The 21,268-nt window shown below is 46.0% G+C and overlaps 1 protein-coding gene across 2 annotated transcripts in view; it reads right to left on the bottom strand.

The window, feature by feature from the left end:
• Positions 1-486: 486 nt before the first annotated feature.
• The window catches only part of VPS8 (VPS8 subunit of CORVET complex), a 74,245-nt gene continuing 53,463 nt past the window's right edge, over positions 487-21,268 (bottom strand). For both annotated transcript variants that reach the window (XM_061465251.1, XM_061465252.1), the window contains 5 exons: positions 15,500-15,580; positions 14,150-14,319; positions 13,320-13,488; positions 1,814-1,894; positions 487-1,156 (listed from right to left, as the gene is read on the bottom strand). In XM_061465251.1, coding sequence (XP_061321235.1) covers positions 1,007-1,156; positions 1,814-1,894; positions 13,320-13,488; positions 14,150-14,319; positions 15,500-15,580 — 651 coding nt within the window. In that variant the 3' untranslated portion in view covers positions 487-1,006. The remainder of the gene's footprint in view (positions 1,157-1,813; positions 1,895-13,319; positions 13,489-14,149; positions 14,320-15,499; positions 15,581-21,268) is intronic.

Raw genomic sequence — 21,268 nt, forward strand, 5'->3', positions numbered from 1 at the left:
TGGGGCACCATGTTGTAGTTCTTGATGCTTGGGGTGAAGGTGAGCACACGGTACCCCAGGGTGCACAGCAATAATGCTCCTCCCCAGCTGTGGGCTCTGCACAACTGCCAGTGCTTCTGTTTTCCTTGGAGGCAGCAGCGCTGCCCCGTATTCCTGCTGGGACCCTAAGGGTATGGTACCCTGAAACATCCAAGTGAACAAGGGGACAGGAAAGATAATGATCACCAGACCAATAACACACATGGCTGGGGCAGGAGGTGATATAGCATAGAAACACCACTGCTATTAGGTTGCAGCTGTGTGAGCAGCGTGACAAAGGTGGTGCATCTTTCTCTATCAGAGTTCAGCAGCAACTGCACTAAAAAAACGGGAGCCAGCAGCACTGCCAGAGCACAGCCCTCACCCACTCCCTGGGGCACAGTTCACACAAGAAAGTTCAACCAAGGGACTTTTAATGGATGTTTGTAGGTACACGCCACGTGCAGGTTGTTTGCTCACACATTCTCTGTGTTCTTCAGCCTTTTCCCATCTGCCTGTTCTGTGCCCTCAGACCCCTGACTGCTACCATGAGACAGTGAGTCAGGCCTTGCCAAAACAGCTGCTTTTACAAGTACTACAATTAAACCTCAGGTACAGTACCCATCCACAGAAACCACACAGCACCGTGGAACACGGGCTCTGGGCTTAGGACAGGCCACGCTCCTCCAGTGGAGTGGAGCTGGCTCAGTTACTTGGCCAAGTTGCCACCGCTGCCATGAGCCTCTGGGTCAGTGCAGGTAGCCCAGCACTGCACGGTGCTTTGGCACACTTGGTTTTGCCCCCAGAGTTCCCCCCAGGGCTGCCTCAGGCACCCACAAACCCACCAGAGCCCAGCAAGACTCCACACAGCACAGAGGGTCCTAGGAAAGGTGGGAGAGGGTGGAAAGTCCAGCGTTGTGATGGAAAAGCTTCCCAGCACCAAGACCTGAAACCAACCATAGCCTTGCTGGGGCTGGGGGCAGCAGTGTTAGTCTTCAGCCAGCGGAGGGGGAGCCAGATGGAGTTGGAAGTTCTCGTTCTGGAAGACACTGCTGGTGGTTGGGTCACCGTGGGAGATGCTGAGCAGCCCGTGCTTCTCACTGCTGTGGCCACGGGACAGCTCTGTCAGGAGAGCCAGCTGCAAGGCAAAACCCATATACATCACCCACTGCACGGCAGCACTCGTGCAACCACAAAACCTTAACATCTGCAGAGAAAAGGGCACAGGGTATATATGGTACGTAGTAACCCTGCAGAACTCCATGCAGGACAACTTCAAAACAACCTGAAGGTTGTTTTAACGTTACCTAATTGAAAACAATCCCAGAAAGAGCTGGAAATAAAATACCAACAGCTGCAGCCACAACAGGCAGGAGGCACAAGGAAAATGCAGGGGACAGGGGGAGCTGCACTTCCCTTGAGACAACACGGGGGGCAGGAGGAGGGAACCTGGGTGATGGAAGGAGCCAGTGGCTGGAGAGGAGGTTATCTGCAAATCTAAGCGGATTTAAGAAACTTCACGCCGTTTGTCAGGCCCAGCCCCGAAGCCTGAGGCATTTCCATGGCTTCACTGCCAGTGGATTCCCCAGCTCTGTCAGAGGCAGCGTGACTGCCTTGGGATGTGCAACAGCCAGCTCCCGGCACAGCAAACTGCCAGCACTATAGCACTAAACGAAACCCAAGAGAGAAGCCAAAGCCCATGCTGCTTTGTAGCACAAGTGTTAGTACCGGGCTTGACAACAAGCAAAATACCCTTTCCCAGTTGAAACCCAACGGAAGACAGGCGGGTACGTACCCTGGAGGTTCCTCGGTTGAGTCGGCAGAGCTGGTCAAAAGCTTGGATTTGCTGAGGATCCAACAGGGACTCTGAACTTGTCTGATAAAAGAGAGGGAAGAGGTTACAGAAATAACACACAACGAGATGCCAAGTTACTACACACAGAAATTCATCCCTGCTCCCATGCTTGGGCCTGGAGCAGCCGGTCTGCAGCCTGTTCAGGGGGGCTTTCATAGCCACCCTCCTCTGGCTTGAAGCCACTGTCTGGGAAAAAAATACCCTATTCTTGCTCAAAGAACAGAGATACGCTTACATCCACAATGACTTCTTGTTGAGGTCTGTAGCTGATGGCAGACAAACAGAACTCGGTTACCTTTGAGGAAAGGAAGACAAAAAAGAAAGGAAAAGGAGAGATGGAAAAAGAGAGAAAGAAATGGGACGGGAAAACTCCCCCACAGCCAGCTGGGGAGAGAAGTAATGGGTCTGCAGATGGGCAGCCTCTCCTGGGCTTTTCCCCAGGCAGCACCAGCTCCCCCCAGCCCTTTCTTGTCATCTGATAGTCTCCCCCAGCCCAGCTCAGCCTCCCTGCTGGGTCATGACACACTGTGATCAGGCACAGGCTGTGCATGGCTATTATGGGGAAGGATTACTGTGCCAATGACTAGTATCTACTAATGGTATCTCTTCTAAGGTCCATTTTTAACCTTAGTAGGATGTTGCAGCCTAAAAGGTAGGAAACAAAGGGTGGGAAGGGGGCGAGGAGACAAGGCAGCCTGTGCATCAGCGGCAGCCACATCCCCTGAGGAACTGGACACAAAGGACATCATGGTACTGCCCAGCAACGCCAGCATTTGCTGGGTACAAGGGCAAGCATCTCCCAGCAGTGCCAAGGCAGAACTGCAAACAGGGGGACCACAGCCTGCAACAAGAGCATTAACGCAAGGAGGGCTGCATACATACTCAAGCTGCTTTAAAAGGCATCATTAACATATCCCAGGGGGAGGTGACAGAGCATCACGGATCCTTGTAGGTTTGTTCCATTTTATCACATCACAATGTTTCTATTTTGAATGTTTCTGCTCATATTCCAAAGCAAAAGCATCATCAAGAAACTACAACAGAAGCCAAGGAGAACAGCCTCCCTCATGAGCAGCAATCTGGCATCTGTTGTCTCTGGCGATCTATTTTTAAGGGAACATTCAATGTTCATTCTCAAATATTTTCCCCAAAATATATTTCCCAAGGGCTATTATCTCAAGATGCTGCAGTCCTACCAGTGCGTACTGACTGAAGCTGCATTTACTTTAAAGTCTCCTTGGCACTGGATCAAGCCCAACATGAAGAACTTGTATCACTGCCTTCAAGGAAGGTGATAACTGCAATGATGGCTGAATTCCTGATCCCAGGAAGGCAGAGAGGGCTTCACTGTTCTGCCTAAGCCAGGAGTTGGGACCATTCCCAGTCAGGAACAAGCTCCTTGGCTCCTACCAGCAGCCAGGCCCTTCTCCCAGGGATGGTGTTCTCTAGGGTTGCAGCACATTCATTTGCTTTCTACTTCTCATCCATTACCGGGCGTTTAAAGAGCACGTTCCAAAGCTCTGCGAAGATGACTCCCAGTCCTATCTGGGGAAATCAGCACATGCTGTAGTGATATGATGCTCTTCAGGGCACGGCACACTGGCTCCCAAGCTCCTCTGGAAGAGCTCACCATCAGCTCTTCGTAAGAGCCAGCAAGATTCAGTACACACCCTAGAAAGTACACCCAATAGTTACCCAAAGCCCAGGGTACTAAGGTACAGCTTTAAGGTACTCACCCCATGGTGAGAAGCACCCTATGTCCCAAGCAGAACCAAGCAGCCCTGCCCAAAGAGGGTGAGAAGCTGCAGTCTGCAGTGGATAAGTTCTGGTGGAAGAAGGAACAATGCTTTGCCAGAGATCCTCCATCACATGCTCCCCTTCGTACTCAGCTCCAAGCAAAGCACAGCCAGGACAGAACCTGGCCACTCACCTCTCCATCATGTGAATGTCCCAGAGGTGGCTCAGAGCTGGTGAGCCCAGGAATGCTCTGGGGGAAGAGGCACCGAACCCACAATGGCTGTCCTGAAACCTGAATCATTCCATTAACTCTCCTGAAGCCACGTGCATCTTGCCTTTGAGGCGTTCATAGGTCTGAGGGGAATGTGTTAAGTGCAATCATTATGTTGGAAGCACCTGCTCAGCCTCACTTCTTCCCCCTCTGAGATATTCTTTATACATGTAAATAGCTATTTGCTAATCACCAATCAAGCAACCAATGTCCATATTCCCTGCACATATGGCATCGGCTTTGAACCAGAGAGCCTGTGACAGCGGGGGTCACGTATCTGCAGCTGCCAGGTTTTAAAGGGACTTCCCAAGGGACAGGCAGGTCAGTCTCACTTGGAAAAGAACAACAAAAAGCAAAGAGGGAATAAAAGAGTTACTGGGACCACAGGCATTCAAGGACAAGGAAAATGCAATGTAATTGGCCTCCCCTCTTCTGCTATCTCTTTACCACACATATGTAACTATCAATCAGACTGTTCTCCAGGCTGATGAGCTGAAATATCGCAGGCAATTCTTTCTGTTGTCATGGAAACAAGTGCTGTCAGGCCTTTTCCTTTTTTTAACTGTGTCACTAAAGGCATGTTTTCATTCAAGAGCTACAGGGAGGCTCCTGGAGTCCAGCATCAGGAGTCAGGCATTAGTGGAACCTACTCAGCTCACTCACCCCGCAACACAGCTTATGCCTCCAGTGCTGCTGCAGGGCCAGCCAGCTCGTCAGTGTCTACATCAGTACCAAGTGGTTCAGCACCTCCAAGCCATTTCCAGCCAAACCCTTCAGAAAGGGCTCAGGCTAGATTCAGAACCCAAGGGATGCAATTTATCCCCTTGAGGATCTGGGCCAGCAAGGAGAAGAAAGGTTCCTTTGTGTTTTACAGTTCTCACAGATCCCACCACTATAATGCTAATCTCCATTGCACATTTTGCTTGCACGCATTCCACCTCCTTCAGATAGTCACCACACAGCCCTCCTAAGCCTACAATTATCTGTAATTTAACAGCTACAAAATCCATCACCAGCTAGTGCCTAAGCAAAGCAGATTATACAGCAGTTGTAAGCAGAGGCACCATTAACAGTCATACCAAGAGACCCATCCAAGCGCTGCCTTCCAGAGCCACACCTTCCACAAAAGATACTGTTACATCAATTAGAGAATCAGAGCATCAGAGCATCACATTACCCTGGAGGCAGCTCCAGAACATGGTGTGGATGCAGCCAGAAGTCCTGGGGAAGGTTTTGGGATTCCCGGGAATAAAACTAAAATCCACCTCCCTCATTTACAGAGCCAAATCCATAGGCAACAGATGCCAAGTCCACCTTTTGCCATTCCTCCCCTGTGGTTGGACACCTATTCCATCATGGCTCAAGTAGCCTTACAAAAAGGTACCTCAGTTCAGATTTTTAATAAGCCAATTCATGTAAACCCAAGTATATCTACCTCTTTTTCACAGAAAAAGGACCTGCTGTTTTCATGGTGCCCCCAAGAACATGGAGCAGTCAACTAAAAAGAGAGCAAGGCAGGTAGCTGCTCTGACCCAAAGTCACTAGAATGACACTGAAGTTACAGAATTGTTACTGGAGTTTGGCAAAACCTCAGGACACCCCTTGCAGGGCACAAGCTGCCTGCTGCAGACCTCTGCAGAGCTACTGCAGCATAAAGCACCACTGCTGCGGGACAGATGCTGACTGGAGGTAGGAAGTCTTGCAAGTCCCTCTGGGCAGTGCCCTCTTTGGCACTGACTTGCCAAAGCCTTCCCTCAGCACTGCAGCAGCAGCACTGTCACACAGGCCCGTGCTACAGCTCTGTCCTCTGATGTCTATGGCAGCAGAACAGGAAAGCAGATGTCTCTTATTTCTACTTGAACTTAGCTAAACTTCAGGAGCAAACCTCCTACTCAAGGCAAAGGATAGGACAGGATTCTTTGTGGTTTAATAAACTCGCTGCTGCTGCAACATGAGATACTGCAGTGACCGAGGAGAGAGGAAGAACTGTCTGTATTAAATACCAGAAGCACACTGGCATACCTCCATTCTCCCTCTGCTAGGCTGTTCAGCAGCTCACGCCTGCAGCGGGCACTGTTGGAATATTCCTTTGGACTCCCGCTGATGCCTTCAGCCAAAAGAGCAGTAACACTGCTCAGGATTAATTAATCCAACAGAAAACACACATCTCACTGGACAGACAGCATGGCCCAGCAGATGAGATTCTTATTTGTAATGTAGCAGGCTTCAAGGGCAGCATGGCACATGGATTAACCATTACATAAAGATGAAGTGCAACAGACTGATCTCAATTCAGTGCCGGAACCCAAGAGGACAGAGTGCCATGAATGAAGGCAAATAATTCATTTTCTAAATGTGAGCTAAGAGGCTGCTGTACAGCATCCCACAAGAGCCAACCACAGAAGACAAGAGGTGCAGAGTTCTCTCAATGGCATGAGACTGGGGAGGGAAAGAGAAGGCAAAGACATAAAGGACAAAGCCCTACTTGGTGTACAAAGGATTAGTGACCGCTCCTGCCAGAGGTTTACTGATAACATGACCCCAAACCTTATAGAAAATCCAAGTGGACACCTCTTCTATCAGTTCCCTTCATAGCTCCTGACACCTGTGTAGCAACCTGCTATTGCTGTTTAACAGGGAAGTTTACAACATGCTTACAAACAACTCTGGCCTTGGGAGCTCAGCTGCAGCTGCCCAAGCCTGTCTACACTCAACTCCCATACAGGATGCCATTTTCATTGTGCCACGTGAGAGTAAAGGAATGGGTAAGAAGGTGGGACATGGAAACTGCAGCTTTCCATTTTAGGTATTTACAAGAGACAGATGCTCATCTGCCACCTGCATTCCTGAAAGCTGCCCTCCGAAACAGCCAGTGACACCCTCAGCTACAGCAAACACTACTGAAACAGCCATAATTCCCTCTCATACCCTCCCAACTGTGTACTACAAACTGAACCAAACCTTCAGCTTCTACTTATTTTGCTCCCCTCCTTCAGAGGAATATCAGAAGAAAGGAGTCATCTGCCATCGCCTTAACCATTTGGCCTCTTAGTTATTGCTCAGCTTGGAATGGGCAGCAATCACCCCCTCCAGCAGCAGCAGCAAGCACAGCACCACAGGTAGGTCACTGGGCCTCTCCACTCTGTGCTGGGTCTGGAAAAGCAGCCTCTCCTGGCAGATGGGAAGTCACACATTTTCCTTCCCGGCTGTGCTCCAAGGCAGATCTGTGAAGATAGACTGAAAGCCTGCGATTGCACAGAGAGGACATGCAATGAGCTCTGCTGGCTCCTTGGAGAGCAGAGACGTAACTGTCAAGCACTGTGCTAAGCTACATAGAACTATTGGCAACAGGGACTGATGCAGTTAGTGGGAATATCAACAGGCTGCAGCAGCCCAGCATCTGTTACTATCTTATCGTATCACAGAATGGTTTGGGTTGGAAGGGACCTTAAAGCTCATCAAACCCATCCAACCTGGCCTTGAACACCTTCAGGGATGGGGCAGCCACAGCTTCTCTGGGCACCTGTGCCAGCGCCTCAGCACCCTCACAGGGAAGAACTGCTTCCTTACATTTATCTCAATCTCCCCCCTGTCAGGTTAAAGCCATTCCCCCTTGTCCTGTCCCTACAGGCCCCTGTCCAAAGTCCCTCTCCAGGTTTCTTGTTGCCCCCTTTAGGCACAGGAGCTGCTCTAAGGTCTCCCCTTAAGGAGCCTTCTCTTCTCCAGGCTGAACCAGCCCAGCTCTCTCAGCCTGCCTCCAGAGCAGAGCTGCTCCAGCCCTCACGGCTATCTCTATGGCATCTGGACTCACTCCAACAGCTCCATGTCCCTCTTGTGTTGTTGTCCCCAGAGCTGGATGCAGGACTGTGGGGGGGTGGGGGGGTGGTGTGTGACTCAGCACAGCAGAGGGGAGAATCCCCTCCCTTGACCTGCTGGTCACACTCCTTTTGATGCCGATTTACATGAGTCTGTCCTACAGATCCTTCTAGATATTAAATGTTTCAATAAAAGGGAGGAAATTTTCATCAAACCATGATGAAAATGAGATGCAAAGTAAAGCAAGGATTACCCACTGAAATTTTGCCATCTTTTCTCTTAACCACGACACAGCACTTCTCCAGGTGAGCCCAGGAGCACAGGGCAGCCAGTCTCACTGGGCTTCACTTCAGGGAGTATGAAAGTCAGCTGTCTCTGCATCGTGTTAGCCTCTCATGAGTCCTAGAGGGCAACACTTTGAATTGTAGGCAGTAAAAGGAGATTTCTGCCAGGCTACAGATTGCTATAGGAAGGAAGGGGTCTGATTTTCTAAAACAAAAACCAAATCAAACACAAACCAACAACAACGGCAACAAAACCAGCACCAAAACCCAAAGAAAACAAACAAACCAACCTCAAACACCCAAACCAACTGAACAAGAAATTTAACTAACCACCCCCCAGTATGAAAAGTCCAAGAAAATAGTTTTGATTTAAAAGCTGTTAAAGGAGAATTATGATTTTGAAATGAGTCTTCTAAATGTGTGGTTTATTTTCCATTTCAGCTGTGGTGCCAGTCCTCCTCTAGTTAAGGCTCCCACGCTCCATTTTCTCTTACCAAATCACTTGTTTTTCCAATACATTACAAGAAATCTTATAGCACAGATGTTCTGCTGATGAGAAGCCAACAGTACAAAGTGTCTCTAGTTCCTCCCTTACATGGATTTTCCTATGCATTGCTGAAGAAGGAGTCTGCCACCAAAGCCACCTCCAAAGCCAAAGGACTGAGTATTTTCTCAGTTAATATGGATGTGGGAATATTATCTATGGAGGAGAATGCATAATCTTGTAACTGTTTAAAATGCTAATTACTGGCTTGGTGCCATTGGGGGGCAGGGGGGGAAAGCATCACACTTGGGCATTTTAAAAGTTACAGAGTCCTTGGAAAAATCTTGCTGTTGCTGGGATTCAAGCTATAACTGATGTTCACCGGTGCACTGAAAACAGTGAAACCGGCTCCGTCTCTGATTGAGAGGGGTCATGTAACATTTGACTAGCTCTAAAGTAAGTACTGACAAAAAAAGAAGTCCTAAACCTTCATTCTTACCCAATACAAAGTGCACAGACATGCTGCAGCGGGACATTTAACATCTCAGGTAAGTGATGCACCATGGTACCAGCTCCTCACAGGTAGAAGTGAGTCACGAAGCTCTGGGTTGGGTGGAAGGCTGTGTCCCAAATTGGGGTGCTGGTGGTAGGCACAGAACAGAGCTCAAAGGTGGAGTGTGACAAAGTGGATTAACTATGGATCACATTCATTGTCCATCCTGGTGTGACTTGACAGGACTAAACTTCATCTGGAAAGCCCTAACAACAGTGCCCTTAGAACTCAGGCACAATCTCAAACTGAGAATAACCAGAGCATGTCAGCTTAGGGGCTCATGGCATGTTCTGCAGAGCTCACGGCCCAAGAGCCAAAACCGTGTGCCTCTGTGATGCCTAGTATATAGGCTAGCAGAATAAACGGAAAACACAAACTAGCTCACTGAAACGAGGCAAATTAGTTTTGGAGATCAATGACTAAGATACCACGAGTATTTCACTTAAGTATTTAGGCAGAAGCCCAGCTACTGTGCTTTCACTTAACAGGCCTCAGCGAACTTCAAACACTGTAACGTAAAACCTGCACATTTTAAATCAGATTTGAAAACCACACCACAAACACACATGCTTTCATTTCTTTTAACATTCATTTATGGTATGGTATCAGGTAGGAAGGACAGGAAAGATAATAGATGATCAGTTTAGACCCAGAAAATTTCCCTTGGGAAGACAGCAACGCTTAGGGCATAACAGAGGAAGCACAAACTTTTGGTAGCAAAACCAGAAAAAGTCCCTTTGCCCTAGTGATAGGAGAAGGGGGAATGGCTTTATGCTGAGAAAGGGTAGATTTCGATAAGATATAAGGAAGAGGCTCTTCCCTATAAGGATGGTGAGGCCCTGGCACAGGTTTCCCAGAGAAGCTGTGGCTGCCCCATCCCTGGCAAGTGTTCAAGACCAGACTGGACAGGGCTTGAGGCAACCCGCTTTAGTGGAAGGTGTCCCTGCCTTTGGCAGGGAGTTGGAACTGGATGAGCCTTCCAACCCAAACCAGTCTGTGTGATTCTATTCTTCTTCACTGGGGCAGAATGTCTCAAGCACTCATCACAGCAATGCTCCATTTAAGTAAGTGCTATCACCAGATTCAATAATGGTTCAGTGCTGCCTCGTGCCATCTCTCCACCTCCTCCAGTTTCAAGGCAATTGCTACAAAAGTCATGCATGCAAAGCAGGGACAGAGAAAACACTGTCTTTTGGGCTGTCGTTTCACATACAAATCTCAACAGCATTGCAAAATTCCAACTGACAGTCTTTGTTTCAGCAGAGCAGAACTGGTACTACGAAATGCACTCCAGATGCTCACTGGCATTTCTCAGTATGAATCTATTCCTAATTCAAGGCTTGCTAAGAAAATAAATGCCTAAACAGAAGATTTCACTAGCGGGGAAGGGGGGTATATGCGTGTGTGAAAAAAACAACCCACATTAGATTTTGCCAACAGACAGACTAAGCTTTCAGGGTCTTCAAAGTGCTTGCAGAAGAATACCCTCCCCACATATCTATGCACAGAATGTCCGGAAGCTTTGGAGCTGGCTCTCCAGGGTCTAGGGAAGGCAGGGCTGGAAGCACTACTTTGTTAGTGTAACCTCCCTCTGGGATTTCCTGTTCCTTGTTTGCAGGAACACCAGCTGTGGAAGCAAGAACAGCTTGACCAACAGAGACCTCTTGGTCTGCCCAGTGCCAGCAGAGTTCAGAGACAATGCAGAGAAGCCCTTCAGCAGAGAACTGCAGCACCAAAAGGCTGAACAGACATTGTGACAAACGGGAATAAACCCCTTCTGCACCTAGGGTGGTACCAGCGACCATGGCTATCTTGGACACAGGCTAAGGACCGTTGAGAACACACAAATGGGGAGGGGAAGGAGCCCCTTCCTTCAGTTCCTTTGCTTGCCTGCATCTATCTCCAGTATCTTGCATCATCCACTAGGTTACTATAGAAAATGCACCTTTCAAACAGGCCTTAATTCTGCACAGAGCCGTGTCATTTCAAAACATGGGGGCTCAGCTGTTTTTCATGCTTTATTCTCTGCTTATATTTGAGACTGAGTAAGACCAAACCCTGCCACACCAGCAGGCAACAGCCTTCCCCCAGCACCCAGTTCTGTGCTCCACAGGACCCTCCTCACCCTCCTGCTTTTATCTCCAGTGCAGCCAGGCAACACTGCATCCACCTCCTCCACCTGGCATTCCCAGCACTTCCTCCCCAGAAGGAAAGGCCTGTTCTGTAATGCAGATCACTGCCTGGCCAGCTGAATTGTTATAGAGGGTTAATGAACACCACTGAGCAGCAATTGTTGAGCAAACAAACTTCCCGGAGAAGCTAGAGATTTTACTCTCGATTGCCAAGTCTAAATATATTGAGCTTTTTAAAGACCTGACTGCGCAACAGTTTAATCACATGCAAGTACAACAGTTAAATATTATAATGTATGAGTAACATCGCAAACTTGGAGAGGATCTGGGACATCAGGAGGTGGGGGGCTTGAAGCAGTGTTCAGGCTCCACTGAGACAGAGCCAAGCTCTGCTGGGTCGGCTGCGTGCCGCAGGAAGCGATGGGCTTCTCTGCCAAGAGCACATGACAGACAGCAGGGAAGCATCCAGCACTCTCAGATGGTCTGGCACAGACATTTTCTAGGTAGTGCTAGGTGATCTGTGCTGTAGCCTGCTTTCTTCCCCATCCAGTCTCTCCATGCCTCCCTTTATGCTGCAGTCCCAACCAGCCCCTCACTTTTACAGACAGAGCAGTTAAATAAACTGATAATATCCCTGTCCCAATGATTCTGGTGTCATCTGGAGCATTTTCCACTTTATTCTGCTCTGGGGTATGTCCAGACTGGTATTAAAGGGGAGACACAGGTGTTCCCTGACTGACCAGCCCATGGGAAACCCAGTGATAACCAAGTTTTAAGGCACTGGTACAAAATGTCAGGCACTTTAACGATGAATGTAGTTTTAGTACTTAGTTCTGCCTTTAGCTTCTGAAGTTAAACCTGGTCTGTCAAACCCATTTGCACACATTCCTTTGGAGATCTCTAGAAGGTAAAATATGGGGCTGCTGAATCTGGCGAGCTTTAGAGCCAGCATCGATACTTCACTGTAGCAAGACGGTACATAAAGTGACGAGCATTTCTAAGCAGGCTGTTGGGACAACAGTTGGTTTTATAATCTCCTGGGAAAGCTGTTCTTTCTGCCACTATATGAGAAACTAACACAAGTTGACTGCAACGATTGCATTGTGCTCCATACGTTCCTCAGAGATTACTTTCCCCCCAAGTCTCCCTTCAAGCAGGAAGTTTCTGGCTTTGTTAATACAGAAGCTGATGGAAGTTGACTAATGCTGTTAGCCATCTTTTGATTGGAACTGATTTGGCAGAAATTGAAATAATCTGCTCAAAGAAAACTAAAGTACTACTATAAAAACATACTCCAAGATTGAATTACTCTGGTTTCAGAAGTGGAAAAACACTGCTTTGCATGCATCTGTGCAGTGACAAATGCATAAAGTACCTTGAGGCATTTAGGAACAAACCTTCACAAGTGACTGCCTTTGCAGGAATGTTGGGAAAGGGGTTCAGCTCCCCATGGTGCAATACCCCTAAAACATATCCCAACAAGCTACCTGCCATGTTTGCTTACAATCCACAGTACCACAGAAGCATTCATATTGAGACTGGACTTCTTTTCACATTAGCGATGGTGAAAAAATTCTTGCACACAAATATGGACAATAAACACAAACTAATTATCTCCTCCCTCACCCAAATCCAGCTGTATCTGTCTTGTTTACACACAAGCTTCTTAAAACATTGTGCAAGCACTTAATGAGTGGGATCAATTCCAGATCTTTTACCCAGAGCCAGGTTATCTGTCATGAAGATAGAATGGAGGCTCCACGATCCAGCCACAAGCAACGTGACAGCTTTTAATACAAGTTTTATATAAAAGGCACCTAAAAATAGTTTGAAAGGAACTGTCCCCAGTGGCCCACCCCAGGCTCTCACAAACAAGAAGCAGCAGTGGATGCATCTAGCGGGCTATCAGCTGCAAGCATCCAGCTCCCCTTCAGGCTGGTTAGTAGTTCCCAGACCTTCTGGATGAACACGTATCAATTACTTCCACAGCTCTGTATACCCACACCAAAACAAAATGACATTCATAAATGTGACTAGTTAGCTGCTGATACTGTTTGACAGTTACTGATCATGGGTTTGTCTGGAAGCAAAGACAGACAGAACAATGAAGTGACAAAGCCTCTAAGCACTGCTTGATGTTTACTTGAAGAACTGCCTCACAAACCTTACCTGTGCCAAGGGTGCTCCACTTCCTTTTTTTAGCTCTGAGAAGTTCTCGCTCAGTTTTCCTCCCTTGTTACTTGAGTTGCACTTGTAGCATATCCACCTCATCAGGCCTTTAGTTACTGTCCCACACTCTTTACTCAACAGACACAGCGAATGGTACAAGTGGCCACAGCTGTAGAAGAGAAAAGTTTTGCTAGGTCCTTGAAAGAAGGGTGACACAACCTGACAGCTCTACACTGTGGAAGAGAAATCATACTCAATGGAAAACAAGGCTGCTTATATGTAAATACAGCTCAGTAGTATATACACTCCCTTCATACCTCCACATCCTCCTGCAATATTTCTAGACTTGCAAAGGTAACAGTAGATGTCCATTTGCTGATACAGCCACAGATCATAATACCAAGGTAACAGTGATCTTATTTAACAGCCACCTGGCCACAGACAGGAATATCAGAGATTCCAACTAGGGACAGAGTCAGACCTGCAGTAGATCCAAGATGTACAAATACAGGCAAGGGAACCCCAGGTGCTGCAATTGTACATGTTGTATTTCTGGGAGAGATGACTGATAACCTGACAGCTTACTGAACAGCTCTCACTGAATTGTAAGACAATTCTTTCCAGCAGAGACAGAGCTGGCTGCATGTAAAGAAGGCTGGCTCTGATAAGTTTGATTAGCCAGCCTATTTACAGTGCAAGGGAGCAGGGAGGGATACATGCTCACAGGAATACACAGGATTACTTGTGCAAGTCAAAAGACCAGTAGTCGTTTGTGTCTTTTACAGCTACTAACATGATCACAGCTGTGACCCTATACCCCTTAACTTTACCTGAAAATAATGATTTCATCAGCAGTTTCTTGCCTTCTTTTGTACTGCTGCAGACAAATGCAGCAGTAATCCTGCTTTGGGGTAAGCCCTCTAGTGACAGAAGCTCTTAGATTACACAGGGACCAGTGGAGATCATGGTTGAGAAGATTCGTAGTTGTCTCTAGAAGGGTCTGTGTGGAAGATAATATACAGAATAACTAGGTCATTTTGTCACCTCCAGACTGCAGAAACTTTATACTTATTGATTCTTCACAACAAGCAGCTTAGCAGATCACTAACAGCAAAACCAACCCAACAAAATTGCTTCTCTTTATGTATTCTAGCCATTGTCCTCAAAATTGTCCTTTTACCACATGTGCATGGAGGCAATACCCTTTCAGTCATAAATGGGTCTTCTACTGATTTTTGTCAAAGACCATTAAGAGATACATGGTAAGCTCATTTTGTCATCTTCCATAGCAGACACTCCCTTTACCCCCCCCACCCCCGGTAAGCCACTGCTTACATCCCCCATTTTAGGGCTCTGGTCTGTGATCTATCAGTGCTCTGTCGCAGCAACTCAGAAAACATTACAGAGGTTGCACCAGTTGTACAAGCAGCCTGTACCAGACAACTGCCAGGCAACAACAGAAGACCTGTCATGCTGCTCAGAGCAGTCCTTTACCAAGAACCCAAACAGAGATAATGGCTTTTTATGTTCAGTCCTTCACAGTAAAGCTATTTCCCATTTTATTGTTCAATTGTATGCTCCTGCATGGAGGCCTGAGCCATAGCTTGGATGGTAGTGCCATATGGTAGGCAGGATGAGGGAGGGTGAGTTTGGAAGAAGACTCTACATTCTGTTATAGGGAAAGAGTGTTTTAAAAACTGTTGAAGTTTGGACACTGCCTGGGATTTGAGACTGGACAAAGGAAGGCAGGAATGAGACAAAGGTGAAATCTCATCAGGTGACAAAGGAAGTGCAGCACTGCCGTTGGGAAGTGGCAAAGCAGCCCAATTAAAAAAGCTTTTATTTAAAACCACATAAAAAGACAAAACATACTGGGCTTGAGTTTCTAAATCCCTAACTGCAGGATGAGCTGGAGAAAAAGCAGATGTTTATCCTTTCAGTACATTAAACAGAAAACTGAACTACAGGGGTGTTCACCATGTACTTGTCAGCCCCTTCACTTGCAATCTGTTTGTGAGCAATGCAAACTCATTCCCCTTCCCCCAATCACACAAACATGTCACTTTCACATCCATTTGCTTTCCTTTGCAGAGAGAAATGGAAAACAGAGTAGAAGGCTAGATAGCTAAAAGTAATCCCAGTACACAGCAGTGGACAGAGCAAAAATGCATGTAACTTACTTGTTCATAGTTAAAAGTGTCCAGCATTCCCAGGACAAGTCCTTGAATTTCTCCAAGTTTCCCTTTTCCATAAACTGGATCCTGCATGAAGAAATGAAAAGCAGCAGTTGAATCACAGGATGTGACCATTTTGGCTTTTTTTTTAACCCCTCCAGGGTGGCATTGCAAACAGGCACACGGGCAAAGCATTGGAAGAGGGGAGAGGGAGAGACTTCTGCAATGTCCTCCCCTCCTGCCAGGCCCCACTGCACAACAAGAGAGCAGGCTTCTGCTAATGGGTGTACTGGACCATGCCAGAAAATACCTCTGCCCAGCAACTAGCACAGCCAGAGTTTCCCAACAGCTCCTAGTGTCCACCAGCACTAGCAGCCACCAGCACTAGGGTCTCCTGAGCAGAACTGACCCTGAAAATCTCTCCACACAGTTGCAGAAGTGCCAGCCCCTACCAATGTGCAGTGTGGTATCATTTCCAACATGCATGTGCCAGGAACAGCTTCCTCCTATTTGCCTTTACAGCAACAGCATGATTGGACTAGAAAACTGCACAGTTTCACTGAGGAAGATGCCCTGCAAGCTGTTGGCTAACCAGCTGGGATCCAGCCCATCTTTGTGTCCTTAACATAAACAGCATGGAAAAGGTGCCAGGTTAGTAGCAGGATCTGCCACTGACTATTGCAGTGGTACTGATCCACATTGTGTAGCCCTGTGGCCTCAAAAGTCTGATGCACAGAAAAGCAAAGCTTGGTCCTCCCCACCCCAAACTGGCACCAGTGAGGCACACACATGCCTATAATCAGAACAAGCCTATTCAGGAACACCTCAAAAGAGGATCAGGGGAATTCATCTTTGTGTAACACGCAAATCCCTGAGGCTGACAGCCAGTCATTGAATTAGACTAGAAAAAAAGTACTTTGCCCTGCTGGGAAGCAGGGAAGGATAGTGGGGGAGGCCTTCTTTCAAGAAGCTGACTGATGGAATGGGCAAGACACTGGCAAAAATAGACTGGCAAGATGTGAAACTAACGAGAGAGTAGAAAAGTGATGAAGACACAATGGAAACAGAAACAGAAGGAGTTGGATGAACAAGCTCTAGATGAAATGAATGAGAAAAAGAGCAAGGCTATTCCATGCTGGAACTGAGAGCAAGGGAGAGAAAGGAGAATCAAAGAGTGCAAAAGCAAGTTGACAAATATGACTAAAGTAGCATAGAAGTTACACTGCAAGATACCCAGAGAGATCACCAAATCAGCAATAGAAAGTAAGGCACAATTTTTGAACAACAGTCTTCAGAGGAAATGTGACAGGCAGAAACGCCAATGTTCAAGCCTAAATAAAAACAACACTGAGTAATAGCATTTGAGTCAAAATCAGCTCTAGCTTTGGAATATACAAAAGAGCTCAATATACTGCAGAAGCTACTGTTTAACTAGGTGAACAGTACAGACACAAACACCACCAAGTTTTCTTTCTGCATGCATAATTTAAAAGCAACAGCATAGAAAGTACACTACACTGAGTCACCACATGAATTATGGAGGGCAACAGGGAACTCAGGACATCCAACACAGCACGTACATGCTTCATAACATAGAGCAAGTTATTTTTGCATTCACCAGATACTTTTCTAAAGCTCTCAAGTATATGGCCAAGGAAACTCAGGCAGGTAACTCACAAAATGTACAGGTGCAACCATTTACATACAGATACTCAAATTTCTCAAGCCACAAGTGGACACATTCAAAGCAACTTGTTTCTTGCCTGGGTAGAAATAAAGGAGGAAGAGAAGTTGTGAAGAAGAGAGAAGGAGAGCTGCCTACCACTTTGCAGAGGAGGAACCTTGAGTCTGAGGAGCAACTTTCAGTTCCTCATTTTTCTCAAGTCACACTAGATGATCACTTAAAAAATGGCAGGTAGGAAAAGAATGGACTTTTCTCTAAAGAGGAGGCATGTGGCCTAACAAAGTCTTATACCAGGTGAAAGTGGCAGAGTTCATGCAGTTGTAATGATTTCTTCCAATTTGCTGGTTTCAGCCCCCACAAAATTTACCCTCACAAGAACCCTGTGGGATCAATTACTTTCGTGGAGGAATATGTTTCATTAATTTCACCTTATAAAATCTGTCTCCCTTTGGAACTTATGCACGCTCCAAATACACTGTATGAGATGGCACATAAGTAACAGTCAGTTGCACCAAGCCAGGAACAGATCACAGCTACAGCTTCCAAGCTGGTATTTCCCTGGGAACATGGCAACTCTCAGCATGCTAAACCAAATCCAAACTTACTGCCCAGGAAAAGTCCACTAATCAGGAACAGCTGGCAGGTATCCAGATGCAAGCCAGAGGTGCTCATTCACTTTTAGCCAGTTCTGTCTCCTTTATTCCCAATTTTTTCCCAGGTCCAGGAAATAGCATTTTCTTTGCAAACGCTCTTACAGAACTGTGCTAATAAGTGCACTATGAACTCAGAAAACACATTCACTTGCAGCTTGTCCCATCTGGAAGGGGACAGAAGCAACTATTGTATCCAAAACTAATTCCCAGTATTGACCTTCAGGACTGGAAAGAAAAAAAAAGGCAGAGCCCTAAGCAGAGATGGAAAAAAAGTCAAGCAAAAGCTTTCTGGATCTTACTGCTTCCAGTCTGGAACAGTTTTTACAGATTCCTTCCTTCCTTCCCCACTTTGGGATTCCTACAGGTAGAGTTTAAGTTTCTGGCTTCTCCAGTTCTCTTTTTTGTAGGAGGCATCAGCTGCATCTACTTAGAAAGCATTCATGAAGGATTACAGCTTTGTAAGGGAATTAACACTCAACCTTTCAGCCCTCTTCAGACAGCATTCACATCCTTAATGACATGGAATTTTTCTTAATGCTCAAGAGGATTCCTCTAGTATCTCCCCTAATAAGGTTATTTCAGATTTCTTATTTACAACTTTACAACTTTATTAAGGACGAGCAACTACATAACTGTGTCAATTATTATTTCATGTGACTTCAATTCTATCAAGCTGAATCAATACACTGTAATAGGCAGATGAGAGGAGCCTGCCTATTTTCCGTGAGAGCTGTGGAGTCTGCTCATAGCCCTGTGCAAGGTGCCCTTCAGCAAAGCATTTTGGTTGCAAAGTTAACATTTGCATAAGGAATAATCTGTAAGGAATTAAGGGCAGAAGAGGAAGAAAAACAGCCCACTAAAATTGGAATACTCTTAATTCCTTTTCAGAAAAGGCAAGATAATCTACCTCAGTTCACTGATATCATCCACCTTAGAAAAAATCCCCCAGTTAATTCCTGGGCAGCTGCTCTACCTTCCAGGCCTGCAGCTCCAGTGCATCTATGCTCTACCACCAAGACTCGACCTCTTGGAACAGCTTTTGAGGTCATTTTTAGAAAAGCACTGCTTATAATTCTGAGTTTCACAGAAGTACTTTGGGGGCTTGGGCAAGGCTGTATGTCTCCAGGGCCAAGAAGAGCTGGTTTAAGAATTTTACTTAAGGTCACAGTTAAAGCGGCACATCAATAACAGTTCGAACAAGGCCCTGTGTACTGCTCAGAGCTAAGACAGAGCAGTTTGACACCAGAGTTCAGAATTTTACTCTTTTTCAGTGAGCAACTACACAGCTCTGCAAGAGGAATACCCACACAAATAAAGGTCTTTCTAGCTGAGAATGCTGTGGACACAGAGTGTTTTGGGGAAACACCATGTATGCATGCCATGTTGTGATTCTTCCCGGCAGGGCAATTAAATGCCATTCCCAGATAATCCAAGGAAGCAGACTTCAGGGCACACTACACACAGAGGCAAAAATCCAGTGCTCCCAGCTGCCTAACATGGGGGGAGTTTCTCTCCTGATCCCAAGCATGGCAAAGGTTCAGAACCCCTGAACATTCGAGCTAGGCACTCAAAGACATGGCCTCAGAGTAAGACGCAGTCATCACCACTTCTGACATCATCTTCCCAGCTGAATTCCAAGCAACATTCTTCTAAGGGCCAAGCTGTGCCTCAAAATAAAACCCAAAGAAAAACTCCTATGGGCATCCAGTCCAAGCCCTGAAGCAATAGTTTAATACAACACAGCTACAAACACACAACCTAACGTGACCTAGAGCAGTGAATTCCCAGAAATACAGATATAAAGGTTGATGTAAACAGAAATCACACCTGTGCCAGGGGAGGTTTAGATTGGATATTAGGAAAAATTTCCTCAAAGAGAGGGTAATCAGGTATTGGAACAGGTTGCCCGGGGCAGGGGTGGAGTCACCTTCCCTGGAAGCATTCAAAAACCATGTAGATGAAGCCCTTAGTGACATGGTTCAGTGGTGCTCTTGGCAGTCCTGGGTAATGGTTGGACTTGATGATCTTAAAGGTCTTTTCCAATCTAATTGATTTTATGATTCCATGAAATGTGTGATTTAAGCACAAGAATGAAGGGTTAAATGAATGGTGTGTCTTATTAACAAAGGAAACTGCCCAGCTGCAAAGCTGAGGACAGTGTCAAGCACTGAAAGCAGCAGACTGATAAGAGCCCAGCACAGACAAGATCTCAGTGGAAGACTCCATGTCCTAATGTGAAGAGGATGACAAGTTCGTAGAATATCATTTTTCTGTTAGCCCAACAGGAGAACAGATTATAACCATGTGTTTCAAACCTAGCTTCCAAACAAGGGAAAACAAAATGTGCAGTTATCTGATCTATGATTTATGGAAGCCTAAGTGAGAATAAGAGGCAAAATTACACTTTATAACAGCCAGTAATACCTCCCAGATGTGTTATCTTCACAGTGGTCTCTGTTTTGCCCCTCACCCCATTCTGGTAATTCTCAACATAACCCAGGAAAGCCTTGCTGTCAACCTCCCCACTTATTCATTCACAGCTTCTGTATAATATCCTGCCTACATTAGACATCAAACAAAGCCCAATAGGAAACTGCATCTAACACCCCAGTTCAAACTAGATGAAATAAGTTATTGAAGAGCCATTAAGTTTGCTCGACACTTTCTACCTTTGATAAAACCACATTTCATTTGATCATGCTTTCTATCCATTCCTTTAGAACATGTTTCACTGTCTCTAACTGTGATTTTTTCCAAAATCCAAAGTTGTGCATAATATTAAGATCAAACTAATAGGTTGTTAGAGCTGTGTGTTCACCTTGTGAAGCCTGTAAGACTTCTTCTACATTTTTTTCTTCTCATCTGTAATAGAAACCCTGAAGTCATTCAACACTTTCTCAACCTTTCAATCATTCTACTCTGCAATGCAGACAACTTTTTTAATTTGTTTCCTGCATTTCTCAAGGTTTGCTATTAAATCCCACCTCATCTTTTGTCTATTTTGCAAATTAACAAATCAAATCTGCTTGTGATCATTCAACCCGAGATCCCATTTTGAAATCAGCTCTTCTATAAAATGTTTGCTGCCGACAAACATCTCTAAAATAATACATTGCACTGTCAATCAAAATGGCCTGGTTGTGATTTCTTTCTCCAAAGCCTATAAACTTTGCCTCAAAACTCTCCATCCCATAGCCTTAGCTAAATAACTTGCAACAAATTTAGTTCCAAGTTCTGAGAAATTCATAGTGGCTTTGTTCCTAAAACTGCCGAGTTTCAGTTCAAAGTAATTGCAACATTTGAGATAATATTTTATTTGGTTTGCAGGTTACCTCAATTAACTTCTCACAGGTTTGTGCGTTCCCCCAAGTCTCCTTAGAGCATCAATCTCCGAGGTCTTTCTATCAGCTTTTCCAACTTATATCTCACCAACTTGCA

Source organism: Pezoporus flaviventris, unplaced genomic scaffold, assembly GCF_033815535.1.
Source record: "Pezoporus flaviventris isolate CSIRO_AGI_PZ_B2104156 unplaced genomic scaffold, CSIRO_AGI_Pfla_v1 ptg000040l, whole genome shotgun sequence".
Classification (NCBI taxonomy): Eukaryota; Metazoa; Chordata; class Aves; order Psittaciformes; family Psittacidae; genus Pezoporus; species Pezoporus flaviventris.